The sequence below is a fragment of the Myotis lucifugus genome, unplaced genomic scaffold, assembly GCF_000147115.1.
Source record: "Myotis lucifugus unplaced genomic scaffold, Myoluc2.0 scaffold_257, whole genome shotgun sequence".
In the NCBI taxonomy this organism is placed as follows: domain Eukaryota; kingdom Metazoa; phylum Chordata; class Mammalia; order Chiroptera; family Vespertilionidae; genus Myotis; species Myotis lucifugus.
The window spans coordinates 176,002-192,482 of record NW_005871305.1 but is presented as its reverse complement, the minus strand read 5'-3'; the positions used below and the strand labels follow the sequence as shown (position 1 = coordinate 192,482).

Here is a 16,481-nt window from a genome sequence, read left to right as displayed (position 1 = left end):
TATATGCAGTGACACCGAGATATGAAAAGCTTCAGGTATGTTAGGAAAGTAAAAAACAAGTCATGAACTGCTGGAACATGGATAAGTGAAATGTGGCAAAAGTGAGTCTGAAAGGAAAGATGAGATGATGGGAGGCTATGTGCCAAATTATTCTAAAAACCATGGTACGCCTGAAATACCTTCTTACACTGTTGAGTATCATGACCAATGTCTTTGTAGTTTAAAAGAATAGAGGTGGGAAACTGGTTAAAGGCTGTTAGAGCCACCCAGGTAAGAAACTGAAATAAGAAAGGAGGACTTGAGAAGAGAGGAGGGAATTGATTTAAGAAACAATTCTATCAACAAATCTTCATGAAAGAATGAATGTGGGAGATGGGAGGATTATTCCTACCTGTATTTATGATCTAGGATACTAAAATGAAATTGATTGAGAAAGGAAAAAAGAACTACGTTGGGGGATTCTGTGAAAGAATTCAGTTTGAGACATGTGACATTAAAGGTGCCTCTGAGAAACGGACAATTCATAATAGTCAGAATACGTAGGTGGTAGTTAAAACAGCAAGTTTGAATGACATAACCTAGGGTTATGGTGTGAAAGAGAAGACAAAATTTAGGTTGAGCAAAGATGAACTTAAAGCAAAAGAAACAATAAATTATACACAAGAAATAGGTAGAGAAAAATCACAAACCCCAAGGCTGTTGAATCTTGAGTCATTTCACATGATCACAGTAAATCTTACTCAGTCACATAAAATTCTCTAACACAGGTTCTAGCAAAAAATGTTCATTTATTTTCTTGGCATGACTGTATCTATAGATTCTAATGTACCACATATACTCTTGGTGAGGAAGTTAATCCATCATTATCTTAGGAGGCTCAACAGATTTTACTAATAAAACAGCTACTCATAAAGGTTAAAATTCATGGTAAATTAGAAAACATACCAAGGGATATTTTTAAAATATAAAAATTAAGATTAATTCACGAATCAAAGAGATAACCTCCTTTCCTACGGTCCTGGCCTAAACCGCCCAGATGGATAACAGAGATCAAAGGTGACATAAAATCGAGAAATCCAGAAAGATTCACAATTATGCCTGCAAGTTCTCCTACCATTCTGAGGGCAATGAAGAATGAGGTTCCCGTCTGTGTCCCGAGTCAAAGTTACAGAGTTCACAGTTTCTACTGTTACTGTGTCAGAATCCTCTTCAACTGTGCTCATACTCAAATCTGTACAAGAACATATTTCAGATTAGGATAAAAAAATTATTTCCAAATATGAACTTAAAGTAGCCCTCTAATTTCCCCATTTCCCCCTGCAAAACCCCCACAATTTGTATCTGCCTACAGTGTTCTTTATGTGAAACTGCAATGCCAGTTCAGATTTCAAATGGTTTTTCAAAAGTTTATAACCATTATTTAGAATTAGATATAGCTCTGGCTGGTGTGGCTCAGCTGGCTGGGCGTTGCCCTGAGCACTTAAAGGTAACCGGTTCAATACCAGGTATTCAACATGCCTGGGTTGCAGGGTCGATCCCCCCAGTAGGGGGTGTGCAGGAGGCAGCCAATCAATGTTGTTCTCTCACATCGATGCTTCTCTCTCTTTCTCTTTCTCTTCCTCTCTCTCTGAAAAAATCAATTAAAAAGTAGAATTAGATATAATAATCTATAAGAATTGACTGCTGATTAAAAACCTACAGTATTCACTTTTTAAAGAAATGTTTTACCACATGCAATTAAAGTTGTCATGTTAGCAAATCTCACCACTTTTTATTTATTTTTAAAAAAATATATTTTATTGATTTTTTTCAGAGAGGGAGGGAGAGGGACAGAGAGTTAGAAACATCAATGAGAGAGAAACATTGATCAGCTGCCTCCTGCACACCTCCTACTGGGGATGTGCCCGCAACCAACATACATGCCCTTGACCAGTATCGAACCTGGGATCCTTCAGTCCACAGGCCGACGCTCTATCCATTGAGCCAAACTGGTCAGGGCAAATCTCACCACTTTTTAGTTATTTTTTATTGGCAGCTTTGTGATATATTTAAATGTACTTAACTTCTGATTCTTTAGTAGAAAATTCATTAAAGCTTGTATCTTAATCTAAGAATTACTTCTCCAAAACATTTTTTACAAGTAATTAATAGTAGAAAATTCATTAAAGCTTTTATCTTAATCTAAGAATTACTTCTCCAAAACATTTTTTACAAGTAATTAAGCTCTGTTATTATCTGACAGGTAGGAACACTAAATAATTCTTTTAAAGTTTTTTTTCATTAATATTAAACAAGTGCATACATCCATCATTGATAAAATTGCTTTTCTAACAGAGATGGAGGCATGCCTTCTTCTGAAATAGAGAACTGTTTTTGTTTAAACTGCTATTTTACACATATAATATTTTCCTTTTGTGCAGACAAACTGATCAACATTAGAATATAGTATTCATGGCTGACAGGGGGAATTTTATTGAATTTTTATCAATAGCCTGGTTGAACTCTTCAGGCTTACCTTATAATATTCAATGAAGTTCTTGCCTCAATACTCAATTTTGGTCTTGTCCATGTACTTTTTACTAATTATCATAAGGGGACATAAGCTTTGATGTATACTAAATTATTCACACATTATTTGGCTTTTATACACAAGATATTATTAGTGTGTTCATATATTTACCATTTACACTATGCACTTCCCCCAGGCAGAACAACTTAGGATCTACTAACATTTACATGGTGAAGACCCAGTGAGATTCACTAAAGTTTTATTAAACAAATTACTGTTTTAAAAGGATATCATTCATTTTACAATGGTAAAGATGCCATTCCCATATTAAAGTGGAAATCATGATCTAGTTATGATTAAAATTTGCAGTCATGAGGTGAGGTCCTTGGAACAAAGGCAGGCTTACCTAGAAAACAGATGAATCAGCTATATCCCTTCCCACAGAATCAAGTCGCCTTCCCTTCGCCACCAGCATCACTTTCATGTTATCCAGATTGTTTTTCCCCCATGCTCCTATAGCTGCAACACTGAAAAAATAACAGCATTACACAATAAGTCTTGTAACTACACTTGTGTGCTAGCAGTATGCTGATGACACTAGCCTCATGTGTTAGGTCAACTAGAAAAATGACAAAGCCAGAATTCTTAGACCTTTAGGAAATCAGCCTCTAAAAGTATTCCCAGTGAAGGGCAGAAATGATGAGATTCTGATGCCCACTGAGTTAATTCAAAGGCAGCTTCTCAACCCATTTGTCCCTCATCAGGCAGTCAAACATTCTTGGAAAAAAAAGGTTGAACTGTTAGTGGTTCTATGAATTACAGACTAGTCAGTGATGGCAAACCTTTTGAGCTCAGCATGTCAGCATTTTGAAAAACCCTAACTTAACTCTGGTGCCATGTCACATATAGAAATTTTTTGATATTTGCAACCATAGTAAAACAAAGACTTATATTTTTGATATTTATTTTATATATTTAAATGCCATTTAACAAAGAAAAATCAACCAAAAAAATGAGTTCGCGTGTCACCTCTGACATGTGTGTCATAGGTTCACCATCACTGGACTAGGTACATATAACATGACCCAGAGTGTACATCAACTAATACAGTACCATAAATCTGACCAGTATCTTTTCTTTATAACAATTAACACCAGGTAGCATTTGAGATCTTGCTCCCAGCATATGTTATAAGTTTGGCTCAAATAAACTCTTATAGAAATTAAAAAATAATAATAACTAATACCATTCTTTACATAATACCTATTTCATCTTGAAGCATTAAAAATATATATAATACCTGTGAACAATCCTGTCTAGGAATCTGTGTGTGTGTGTGTGTGTGTGTGTGTATGGGGAGGGGGAATCCCAAATAATCAGGTTGGAAAAGGTAAATTACAGTATATTAAACCATACTGCAAGCTTTTCAATGCAGTATGAAACTTACAAAACCTGAAATATTTATTTATTTATTTTATTTTTTCAGAGTCTACAAAGAAATTGTTTATGACAGCCATGATTTAGAACATTTAAAAGTTCTTCTGGGAATACGATTTGGGGAAAATGTGGTGAAAGGGTGAGACTCAGCAATCCATGGGCATGTTAAAAGATGTGCACAAACTCTTGGGTGAACTCTGCTCTGACACTAGGCCAAGATGTTTGCCTGACATCTGAGTGGTTGGAAGGCCCTGGCTCAAGATAATTTATTTGGAGCCTTTCTTCTTTTTCACTGGTGCTTCATCTTGTGTGGCATCCACTGCTGCCTCAACTTGCTTTTGTCATTTTTCTTCTCTTTTTTGGGCTTTGGTGGTAAGACCTGGTCATTAATTAGGACACACAACCCTCTCCATCCTCAGTAGAAGTGTCCTAATTCTCATCCCAATAAGCGTCTCTAACCCGCTGCTCAACTTGATCTCTCTTTTTCTTAGTTCTGAGTTGGGTGTAATTTTCCACATTTTTTGCCTTTCTTTCCTTTCCCTTTTGTCTCTGAAACATAAGGCCCTGCAGCCATGACCTGTGGCTTGTTCTTTAGCTCTGCCAGCTGCTTGGCAAAGTACTCCTGGATGGTTAAGGCACTTGTCATAGTGGAGGTTTCATTCCCATCTGGAGTAGCAGGACTGGAATCATCCTTAGGAATCTTCTTACTCTGTCTTTTCCCAAAAATGCAGTCAAGATCTGTTTTGCTCCAAGATGACAGATCCTTCCCTTTTGTCAATTTCTTATAATGAACATGGGTTTTTGGAGATTCGGGACTTTTCAAGGCTGGAAGATTTCTTTTCCTTGTTGTCTGAGGAGTCAGCATGCTGTTTCCAGTACATGGCAAGTGTTCAGTTCAGCCAGAAGCTGGTTAAAATCATCCTGATGAGCAATCCAGGTGGTTATTTTTAACTTGAACTTTAATATGACCTGTGGCTCCTTGCTCTTAAGACCCTAAACTCTTTCCTTTAGACCACATCATCTTTTCCAGCATGCTCTGGTCAAATATGGAATCATTACACCCGTGGTGTTTCTCGGATCCATAGCCCACTTCTGCTTCGTCTGACACTCAGCCATCACTGACATGTCACAGAGCCTGTGACGAGTGGTCCTCTGGACCTAATCAACAGGAGCTATGGAGCAGACAGCTAACAGAGAAGTTAGGGAAATTATTGGTTTTTTAAAGGTTTCTTTCAATAATAGGCTTCTCATCTTTATCCCAAAGGGTCAAACAAAAGTTCAAAAGCACAGCAGGAGTTGAGGTTCAAGGGGGATAGTTATATATGAGAATTGCTGTACATAAATAAGTCAGCAGTGAAAAAGGTACAGATCCTGCTAGAGAAATCTTCAGTCAGCTATTATATTTCATGCTGTCCTTATTTCTGAATCCATTAAATATTTTTTAAAGCTGATTTGTAAGTAATACCTACTGCAGAAGATGGAAAAATAGAAATGTTTTAAAAAAGCTCAAATCATCTATAAACTTACCAAAACCAGAGTTCACTGTCTTTGGTGTGTGGGTGTGAGAGACAAGACTACAGTGGATAAGCAATTTTATATCCTGCTATTTGGAGTTCATTCATATTGAAAAGTGTGAAGGAAACCATGGTTAAGATTTAACTGAAGTTTCCTGTATCATTTAAAACTTTCACTGTATAAAAAAATATATTATTTAACAATTACCCTATCACATTTATGTTGTTCCCAATTTTTCATTTCCTTAAAACATACTGAAATATTTATTACATACTCTATTTCCTTAAATAGTAATTAGTGAAAATTATTAATTTTAAAAAAAGAAAATAAATGAACACCTAAATCACATTACAATCTATTTTCCAGAAAGGTTGCACAAATTTATATCCCAATCATTGAGATATAAACTCTGTTTCTGGTAACCTTGACAGTATTTTTATTTAAAAAGGAACTACAAAGCAAAAAGAGCACAACTGCTCATTTGATAGGTACAAAATGGTTACTGGTTGAGCATTTAATGAAAGTCATCTTGGGACCCAAGTTAATCTAAAGCTTTAGGGAAAAAAACCCCACAAAGGTAGATTAGAGAAGACATGGTGAGAAAGTAATACAAGGAAAAAGGAATATGAAATAGCTAGATGAAAGAAGGCACTGTTATACCTGCTATTGGAAAGTAGAAGGTTCCCATGAAATCTTTAGTAAGGTGAAATGGTTAAAGCAAAGCAATTACCTACCATTAATTTACAGGAAAAAATTTTTGTGCTTTTCCAGACCCAAAAAATAATCTACCAAATCATACCAAATACAGGCATACCTTGTTTTACTGTGCACCGCAGACATTTTTTTAAAAACAATTGAAGGTTTGTAGCAACTATGTTGAGCAATTTGATTGGTGCATACTTTTGAAGTCAAGTATAAACATAACCTTTATATACACTGGGAAAATAAAATGTGTGCCTTGCTGTGCCGCAGTGGTCTGAAACGGAATCTGCAATACCTCCGGTGTATGCTTGTACACTTAAGAATGTCCAGTGTTACACTAAGTGTCAACAACCTAACCAGCTCTTGGGCTTTTTAGGACACATCTTGCTAACGGATGCATAAAATAGAGATAATGCACAGATGCTCACACTGTTTTAAGCTATGGCGGCTTGATGCTGAGATGCTACATTACTTGAAGAGACATCACTTGCAAGCATGTGACTATAAGCCAACCAACTGATTAATAGCAAAGTTCTTAAGGTGGGACTTGATTTGAAAGGAGGCTGGATAGAAGATATAATTTGGAGGCAGTGTTGATAGAATTTGCTGAATGAAGATAAAAAGAACGGGAGCTATTTCAAAGATGATTCTTAGGGGGGAGTGGGGGGGGAAGGTCAATGGGGGAAAAGGAGACATGTAAAACTTTCAACAATAAAGGATTTAAAAAAAAGATTCTTAGGCTTTTGGCTTAAACAGCTGAGTGAGTTTGGAGACTCTAAGAATATATTTCATTAAATATTTTTATTATTGTTAATATTAAAGATGTGAGGCATCCAAATGAAGATGTCAAGTTGATAGTTGGAAGCTGGAATTCAACAGGTGTGAATTAGACCTATAAATGTGAGTTAGAGGGATCCAAATTGTTTTAAAGATCACCTAGAGAGGTTAGAGAAGACAGTCTAGCTTCCAATTCTGGAACACTCTAACAGTTGGAAGTCAAGTGATGCATAAAGGAGTCTGAAAAGGACCAACCAGTAGTATAGGATGAAAACTAATAGGTGTGATGCCCTGGCCGATGTGTCTCAGTTGGCTGGGTGACATCCAATGCATCAAAAGTTTGCTGGTTTGATTCCCAGTGAGGGCACATGTCCGGGTATCAAGATTGGGGGCATAAGAGGCAGCTACTCTCACACATCCATGTTTTCCCCTATCCCTTCCCTCTCTAAAAATGAACAAAATTCTTAAAACAAAAACTAACAGGTGCTAACTAAGAGGCACATGAGTGTTTTTCAAGGAGCATCAAGTAGTCAACTGTGTTAAATAGGACTGCTTGAGGATGACTATCTGATCTGGCAATATGAAGGACATTGGTGACCTTAAGGTAATCAGTTTCAGGTAGTGGAGACAGAAGCCATATTGGAATACACAGAGAATTGGAAGTAGGGAAGACAATACAAACAGGTATTTTACGGGGTTTAGCTTTCAAGGTAAGTAGGGAGAGAGAATACTAGCTTCCATAATGTCAAGACAGATGTTATTTAGAAGAGCATATCTGTTAGTCTGATTCGACCAGAGGGACTGAGAAATGTTGGGTGAATAAACTGATTTAAGATAGTAAGGTACAAAGTTGAATATTTTAATGCCTTGTATTCTAATTCATTATACACGAAACTGGACTGTTCCCCATTTGATTTATCAGGGAAGTATGTCAGGAAGATCTCCAAATCTGTAATAAAATTTTTGGTCCTCTTTGGGGCAAATAAGTACACACCACCAGTCCATTTAGATTTTCCTTTCTCTGTCACTGAGTTATAGTTATACCACACGTACTATTTTTACACTAACTAGAAATAAAAGAGAAAAAAGATAATAGCCATTTTAACTGGTGAAATGGTACTCTGGTCATGTTTCTATCATTCGGTGGCTATATTAAACAGAAAAAAATACCCTAATAAAATCAAGGAAATACCTGAAATATGGTACAAAACATTTATAATGGAGTATTTACATATATTCGCATTTAAATGAGAAATGTAAATTTTTATAACATCCAATGAACAAGATGACACTACTTAATGTAGAATAAAAAGAACTTTTGGATATGTTATTTAACACAGAACTAAAGAAATGAATCCTTCATCCTACTCTATTACAGTATTGATATAAAGCTTTTATTCAATGGATTATTTTATGTATCTCCACCTATATTAATTATTCTGATTTTCTAGGCAATTAAGTGACATATATCTTCTAAAAACTAGAACCAAAAAAGGTGACATTTCTTCCTAGCTTTGGGATTAGTTTTGTAGATAAATTTGTATCAATCAGTTCCCAAGCACAGTACAAGGGTAGATTCTATTAGTGAAGATCATGAGAAGCACAGAAATTTTACTAACCCTAGGTGCTTGGAATTTATTCTACACTAGAGGCCCGATGCATGAAAATTCATGCACTGGAGGGGGGGTCCCTCAGCCCACCTGCCCCCTCTCACAGTCCGGGAGCCATTAGGGGCGGGAAGCGACCCGGCGATCAGAGGAAGGCAACGCCCCCATCACACCTCTGCTGCTGCCACTGCCGGCAGTGCAAGCCTCAGGTGGCCCTGGGCGGCTGGGCGGCCGACATCTGAGGTTTGCCTGCACCTCAGGCCGGCCCTGGGCGGCTGCGGGGCTGAGGGCAGGTCCGGCTGCACTGTGCGCTTGCCACCCCCCAGCTGGGCAGAAAGGACTGTGGGACTCCAACAGCAGGTGCAAGGAGGGGCCGGACCACCCCTCGGGGCTGAGGGGACTGGGCACCGCCATCTTTGTGACAATTTGCATATTCCCTCTTTATTAGATAGGATTGAAAAACAGGGTAAGGCTACATGGTATGAAAAAAATTCACTATAAGATACTTTCATAAGGGGAAATCAAGCAAGCTACAGAATATATAGCACTAGCATTTTACTGATGAGGTAAGAATTAAAAACCACTAGCTAAAACACAGTTTTGGGCATATTTCAACTAATAAGACAGTAAGGACCCATTTAATTTTCAGATGTCTTTTTTCTGACCCAATATATTAGCAGAAATTACTCCTGTAACTTTGTGATGATAACCCAAGTCTTTTATTCATGTATTAACATGCCTATTTTAAAAAATTTTTTTACAATGAGATACTATTGTCACATCTTTTATAATTTTTTTGGCATTAGGAACATTTTCCAATATTACTACTTACTCTGTCACAGCATTTTTAATGAATACAAAGCATCTCAATTTACCTAACCATTAACCTATTAATGAACATTCTTGTTTGAGGTCTTGCTATTTTAAAGACTCCATATTGACCATCATCATACCTATCATTGCATATAATGAACTAGAGGCCCGATGCACGAAATTCGTGCAAGGGGCTCGGCCCTTGCAGCCCCAGCTTCATCCGGAAGGTCAGTCTGGAAGGTCGTTCAGCTGTCTGGTCTAATTATCATATTACGCTTTTATTATTATAGATTCCTTAGGAAATGTTGTAAGGTGATTTCCTTAGTAATGTATAATAATCTAAAAGATGTGTTTTAAGATATTTTTATTTTGAAAGAGAACAGATAAATTCCTATATCCTGAACACATTTACATAGAGGGGTGTAAAAAAAAAAAGACAAAGCCACAAAATAAATCTTGAATATTGATTTTATTCAAGATAGGAATAGGGGACATGTCATACTTGAAGTTGAATGCTTTGGGCTATGGTCCTGGGCCCCAAGGGATTTGCTCTTCTGTGTACTTTGTGGAAGTTTGAGAAGCAGAGCTATAAATGAACATAAAACATATTGAATTAAGGTACCTAATTAATGCTCATTATAGCTTGGTTTTAAGATGGCAAAATATGACTGTACGCCATATAATCAATAAAGATGTTAATGGAGTTTATTATAATATACTTTAATTGCTTAAGATGTTGATTTCAATTATCAACGATTGAAAACAGTATCATTATTTAAGAGAATTACTTGATAGTATTACAAGTAATGTAATTTTATAGCATTTTATATCTGGTTTGGCAATAAAATCTTATTGCTCATTAAAAACCAAAAATGTTATTTTTCACCCAGTGCATGACTTAAGAGTTTATAACATGTACTTAACTGCATTTTAAGATTTCATCCATTTAAACTGAGCACTTGATGCAAAGCAGCATCAAAAGATCTTTAAAATTAATACATCAAATTATTACTATAGTCTTGATTTACACAGAAGTTAATTTTTAAAATACATTTCCTCCAGATACTAAAATACTCATAGGCAATACATAAACTTAATGAGCATTTTCCTGTTGTTACATAACACCTGATAGTAAATAAAGATTAGCTTTGACAACCTGGTGCTTGAAAAAATGCCAGGCAACACAACAATGTACATAACCAAAAAAAAAGGGGGGGGGGGAGGGTAACATTTCAAACAAACAAACAAAATTATTCACAAAGGGCTCTTCAGTGTACTTTTTCCTGACAACTTCTTTCTAGTATCCAGTCACAGAATGGGCTATCAACAAATGTAAAAAAAAAGCAAACTTCATAAACAGGTTCTTTCATTTAAATTTATTGTTTACCTTTATAGAATCAAAACATAAACAAAACCTATTTGTGATTTCCATTACAAAAATTCTCTTCATAAAAGGAAAAAAACATGAAAAAAGAGGGAGAAATTATATGAATGCAAACAAACACTACATACATTTCATAACTATTTTATATTTAACACAGCAACAGACTGATCACTTTCTCAGGTCATTTCATATCATTTAGGGATAGAAAAAGATGTGGAGCTGAAATTGCAAAGCATTTAGAATAATTAGGGAATTCCTTTTTTTTTAGATGGGAAAATAAAGTGCTAAAAGTGATGGTGATAAGAGGAAACTGAATATTAAAAGAAAACTCCATTTTGAGAAGGCAGCCTCTATATAATATTTAAAAAAGTGGAACTCTTCCTAAACTTTATTGCTGTCCTAAAGGTTTGATGTCTCTGCAACACATACTTTCAAAACACTTCCCAAGCCCCTCAATATTTTAACATTTATGTGCCAGGTTGTGAATCTCTAAGGACACTTGTTTCATATTGTCTTATTCATTTTCACAAGTGTTAACTTAAGCCAATGTACTTCAAGGTGCAGGACAAAAGCAACTGTTCAGAATAACAAGATGTTATTTTCAGAAAAAATTTATTACATCATTAATAAAAATTAAGGTCTATAGACTTTGGAGAGAGAAAGTGAGCAGAAAGATAAGCATTACTCCTGGCTGGTTTGGCTCAGTGGGTAGAGCGTCGGCCTGCAGACTGAAGGGTCCTGGGTTCGACTCCAGTCAAGGGCACATGCCTGGGTTGCAGGCTCGGTCCCCAGTGGGGGGCGTGCAGGAGGCAGCCGATCAATGATTCTCTCATCATTGATGGTTCTATTTCTCTCTCTCCCTTCCTCTCTGAAATCAATAAAAATATATTTAAAAAAAAGAAAGATAAGCATTATATGGGAAGGACTAGTTTTGCTGTTCTTATTTCAATACTAACAAGTAACACTTAACCTTACAAATACAGTTATCCCTCCTGCTGCCTTGAAGTGAAATGAGGTAACCTTTCTCCATCTTAAAAATAAACAAAACTAAGTATACATGCAATGCCCAGTACTTGCTGATTAACTGTTGATGAAGGCAGGGCAATAGCATTTGGCTCCACCATCTAGCTCAACTGCAATCAATTAAAGAGATTCATGCTGAATATGCAGGTCTAGATCAGCCCCAAAAATCACATTTTGGGTGAGCCTATCAACTAAAATAGCAAAAAAAAAAAAAAAAAGAGCTTGGTGGCAAATAAAAGCACCTAGTATATATGGGAGTTAAAATAATCAGATAAAACCACCACAAAACATAAAATGTACTTTCCCCAAAACTGTAACAAGGAATGTCTTTTTCAGAAAAAAGGAAAAAGTCTGATCTCACACCAGCCTGTTTTTATTCTTAAAAACATTCAGTCTGACCATTTTCGTAACATTAAGAAACACAACTCTCATGTTTTCCTAAATCTTAACCTAAAGTAATAAACTCTAATCCCTACTACACCGTCATAGTAAAAAGCTACACTCTTAGGTGTATTATCACCACAGAGTCTTCAAACATGGAAGTGCTGGTAAATTACTCAAATGACTAAAAAATAACAATAATAACACACGGGTATTTGAAACACAAATTAAAAAACCAGCTCATTCAGAAAGCAATCTCAAGCAAGGAAAAAATACGAAAGTCCTTAACTGAAAAAAAAAAAAAATAAATTCTGTTTGTAAAAATTTGCAACACAATGGAAGAATATTTTCTCACTTGGACCGCAACTTAAAAACAGTTAACTGTCTCTCAATAATTAAAGGTATCATTATTAGTAAAAGACAAAAATTCCAAACGGAGGGGAAAAAAAAACAACCCAAATGCTGTTATTCTGCGCGTACAACGCCGATGAGACGGCAACGCCGTGCAACACGCACTTCGCCGGCTGTTCCGACCCGAAGCCTCGCCCGCTGTCGGGAGGGAGGTACCTGACCACGAATCGAGTCAGGAAAACCGCCCCACACTGATCCCCAAATTCAATCGGGGACAGGCCGGGGGTCCTGGGCCCGCTTCGTAGCATCATCGCCCTCTCGCTGTCGACACCGAATGCTTTTGCTCTAAAAACACCTGCTCCATCACCATTCATTCCACCGCCCAGACAGGCACCCGGACCCCTCTCGGACCTACGCCGGAGACCGGGCTAAAGACACCCCATGCCCCTCAAGAGACACCCCACGTCTATTCCAAAGGACACATGACATTAAAAAAAAAATTCAAACCCTCCCTCGGACCTTGGCAGGTGCTGACAATTGCTACTTGCCGAGGCATCTCACGGCTCTCCGGTGGTTCGGTTCGGACCGTCTGCCCGTCACCCGGCCCACGCCTCCCCTTTTTTTAAAAAAAAGGGGACTCCGGCCGACAGAGACAGTCGGGCCGGCAACCCCGATCCCCTCGGGCCGGGCCACGGAGAGGCGAGCGAGAGTGAGTCCAAAAAAACGGGAAGAGACATCTAAGATGCAAACGGGGTGAAAAAGGAAAAATCAGGGGGGTGGGGCGAGACCCACCTCTTCATTGAGCCTCCTAATCCTACAAACGAAAAGGTACCAATCACAACAAAAAGACAGGAAGGCGAGCACCACAGATACAAGGAAGGCTTCCCGACTCTCCGCATTCCCCGGGCCCAATTCCCTCCGCAGATCCCGGCCCACCCCACCCCCAGGGGTCCCGGCGCCATTTAGCTCCTCCGAAGCCGCCGCCATTTTCCGCCCCTGCCGGGTCGCCGCGGTGCCTCGGCGGCTGCTGGTGACTCTCCTCTGCAGCCGGAGTCGCCGCCACAGGCCCGGCCCCGAGAGGGAGGCCCCGGCCTGAGCGTGCGGGGACGGCAGCTTCAGCGTCACCAAGGCCGGGCTCCCACCCCGCCCGCGGTGCCCGGGGGCCGGCAGCTGGCGCCGGCCGGCGGGAGCAGGCGGGCAGCAAGGGGGCCGGACAGGCTCCACTGGGCGGAGCGGCCCTGGCGGCGGTTGGGACCTGAAGGTTCCATCGCACTTACTTCCTGTTTTGGGTCCGGGCACTTTGGAAGAACCAGGATGAAGGCTCCAAAAAATACCAGGATGGAGGAAGCAGCCACGGGCAAGAGTGGCTACAGCTGGAGTAAGCGAGCGCGACGAGCCACCGGAAACGGAGCTACGGCCGCACCCCGCCCCCAAGCCCCCGCCCGCTCTCCCTTTCCTCGGGCGGGCCCTGCGAGCCAGGTGCTACGTCACTTCCGGCCAAGTGGAAGCGCGAAAAAAGGATCACGCCTTATTGCGCGAAAAAAGGTCCCGGGTTTGTTGGAGTTGCAGACCAGGTCCATGGTCGGCTGTTCCCTTCCTCTCGTCATACTAGGAAAAACTCCGTACGGATTACCTCGCTGCTGCTGATATAATGGAGGCAATGGAGCTTTGCCCCCCTTTTTCTGTGCAACTGTGGCCCTTCTGGTTTCGGAGAAAGTTGGGCCCCGCGCGCAGGCCCAGTTTCATCATTCTGCTGGGAAGAAGCTGCAGGTCGGGACGGCTTGGAAGCGGGGTCTGAGTGCCGAGGAAAACCTGAAATTGGGTGTCTGATCTTCACATTTGGTCGGCTTGGCAGTAGGCGCTTTGCCGGCGTAGGCGCTTACAGCAGATGTTACCTATGGGGACGTCTGTTGCAATTAGCGGGGACATGTATCCCATCTGGGTGTAGGAAGACGCCGCTCGTCTGAAAGCACGGCTTTTCCCCTAAATCTCAGGAGACGAATAGTCGGCCCCGCCCCAGGCCAGTCTTTAAGAAGCTTCGTGAGACCCAGGCAAGGATTTTTTTTTAGAGTCCCGAGGCTTTGGAAAAATCGAAAGATTGTGTGTTCTGAACCCTGTTACTGCCCTGATGATTCTGACCTCATTTTACTTGTTTATCAAAATAGCTTTATTGTACTCTGCTTTCCCTTATCGACTGGGAGTGTAGGAGTTTAAAAGTTAGACTTCACTGAAATAATGGCATCCAACAGTTGTGTGTAGACTCACGCTGCATGGTCACAGCGGGATGGAGTCACTGTCAGTTGTAAAAGTCAAACGAAGGGCCATCAGGAATGACACTTGGGCAGTTTCTTGTGAAATGAAAACATGTTCTTACCATATAGTCCAGCAATCACACTTCTTGCTATTTACACAAAGGAGTTGTAATGTTATGTCCACCTAACAACCTGCACACAGATATTTACAGCAACTTTATTCATAATTTCCAAAACTTGAGCGCAACCATAATGTGCTTCAGTAGGTAAATTCATAAACGGTGGTACATTTATACAAGGGAATATTACTTAATGCTTTTTTTTAAAAAAAACAGCTATCAAATCATGAAAAGTCTTGGAGAAACCTTCAATGCATATTACGAAGTGAAAGAAGTCACTGTATAATTCCAACTCTATGACCTGAAAAGGCAAAACTATGGAGATAGTGAAAAGACCAACAGTTGTGGGAGTTTAGGGCTGGACAGAGGAGAGGGTAAAGCGCACAGGATTTTCAGGGCAGTGCAGTGATTCCGTATGATCAATAATGGTAAATACATGTCATTGTGCATTTATCAAAACCCATAGAATGTACCATACCAATGAGGAACCCTAATGTAAACTGTGGACTTGGGTGTTAATGATGGGTCAGCATTGGTTCATGGTTTGTAACAAATGTACCGCTCTGGTGCTGAATGTTGATAATGGGGGAGGCTATACATGCGACAGTGGTGGGGGTGTGTGTGTTGGGGGGATAAGTATATAGAATATATCTATACGTTCCCCTCAATATCCCCCCCCCTCAATTTTATAGTGGATCTTAAACTACTCTTTGAAAAGTCTATCTTGAAAAAGAAGTATGAAAGAGCTTAAAAAAGACTGAATTCGAACAACGTGAGCCAACATTTTTTGAGAGCTTATGTGTTAATTCAATGCTTTACATGTATTACACTCATTTAGTGTTTGCAAGCACAAAATGCATATGTACAGTTATGACTAATGAATCCCGTTTTAGATAGGAACCAGAAAGAAGTGAAGGAATATGTCCAAGGGCACACAGCAAATACGTGGTAGGGTTGGAATGGAAGCCTCAGCTCTAGAGCCTATGATCTGGACTACCCTTCTGAACCGCACAAAATACACTTTGGCAAGTCTTTTTATAATGAAAACAAAGTATTACAACCAGTTTTCACAGTTTAAACCAGCGGTTCTGAACCTGTGGGTTGCGACCCCTTTGGCGGTCGAATGACCCTTTCACAGGGGTCGCCTAAGACCATCCTGCATATCAGGTATTTACATTACAATTCATAACAGTAACAACATTACAATTATGAAGTAACAATGAAAATAATTTTATGGTTGGGTCACAACATGAGGAACTGTATTTAAAGGGCCAGAAGGTTGAGAACCACTGAAATGGGAGATGGACATGTTTGCCTAACTTTCAAAAATAAATGCCAGAAGCAGCAATTTATTGCATCTAACTTTATTACCAATTTGTGGTACTTTCTGCCTCCTACTGTAGTTATGACATATATAATTCAGTTTTAAATAAGTACATAAGTAATACATATGTAAGCAAAACCATGAAGCAGGATAAGAGTTGTGGTATTGATGTTGGAATCAGATCTGACTGTGAATCTTTTTTTTTTTTTAAATATATTTTATTGATTTTTTACAGAGAGGAAGGGAGAGAGACAGAGAGTTAGAAACATCGATGAGAGAGAAACATC

General features: G+C 39.2%; 1 protein-coding gene and 1 pseudogene across 7 annotated transcripts in view; both read right to left on the bottom strand.

Moving 5' to 3' along the window:
* DMTF1 (cyclin D binding myb like transcription factor 1) overlaps positions 1 to 13,922 on the bottom strand; it is a 45,559-nt gene extending 31,637 nt beyond the window's left edge. For 4 of the 7 annotated variants that reach the window (XM_006099061.3, XM_023762709.1, XM_014464614.2 and 1 more), the window contains exons 1-3: positions 13,777 to 13,922; positions 2,916 to 3,036; positions 1,115 to 1,231 (exon numbers count right to left, since the gene is read on the bottom strand). In XM_006099061.3, coding sequence (XP_006099123.1) covers positions 1,115 to 1,223 — 109 coding nt within the window. In that variant the 5' untranslated portion in view covers positions 1,224 to 1,231; positions 2,916 to 3,036; positions 13,777 to 13,922. Of the gene's footprint in view, positions 1 to 1,114; positions 1,232 to 2,515; positions 2,594 to 2,915; positions 3,037 to 13,776 lie in introns of those variants that run through there. The other 3 variants (XM_023762706.1, XM_023762707.1, XM_023762710.1) reach the window with 3 other exon arrangements.
* Positions 4,356 to 5,172, bottom strand: LOC111827969 (annotated as a pseudogene).
* Positions 13,923 to 16,481: the final 2,559 nt, after the last annotated feature.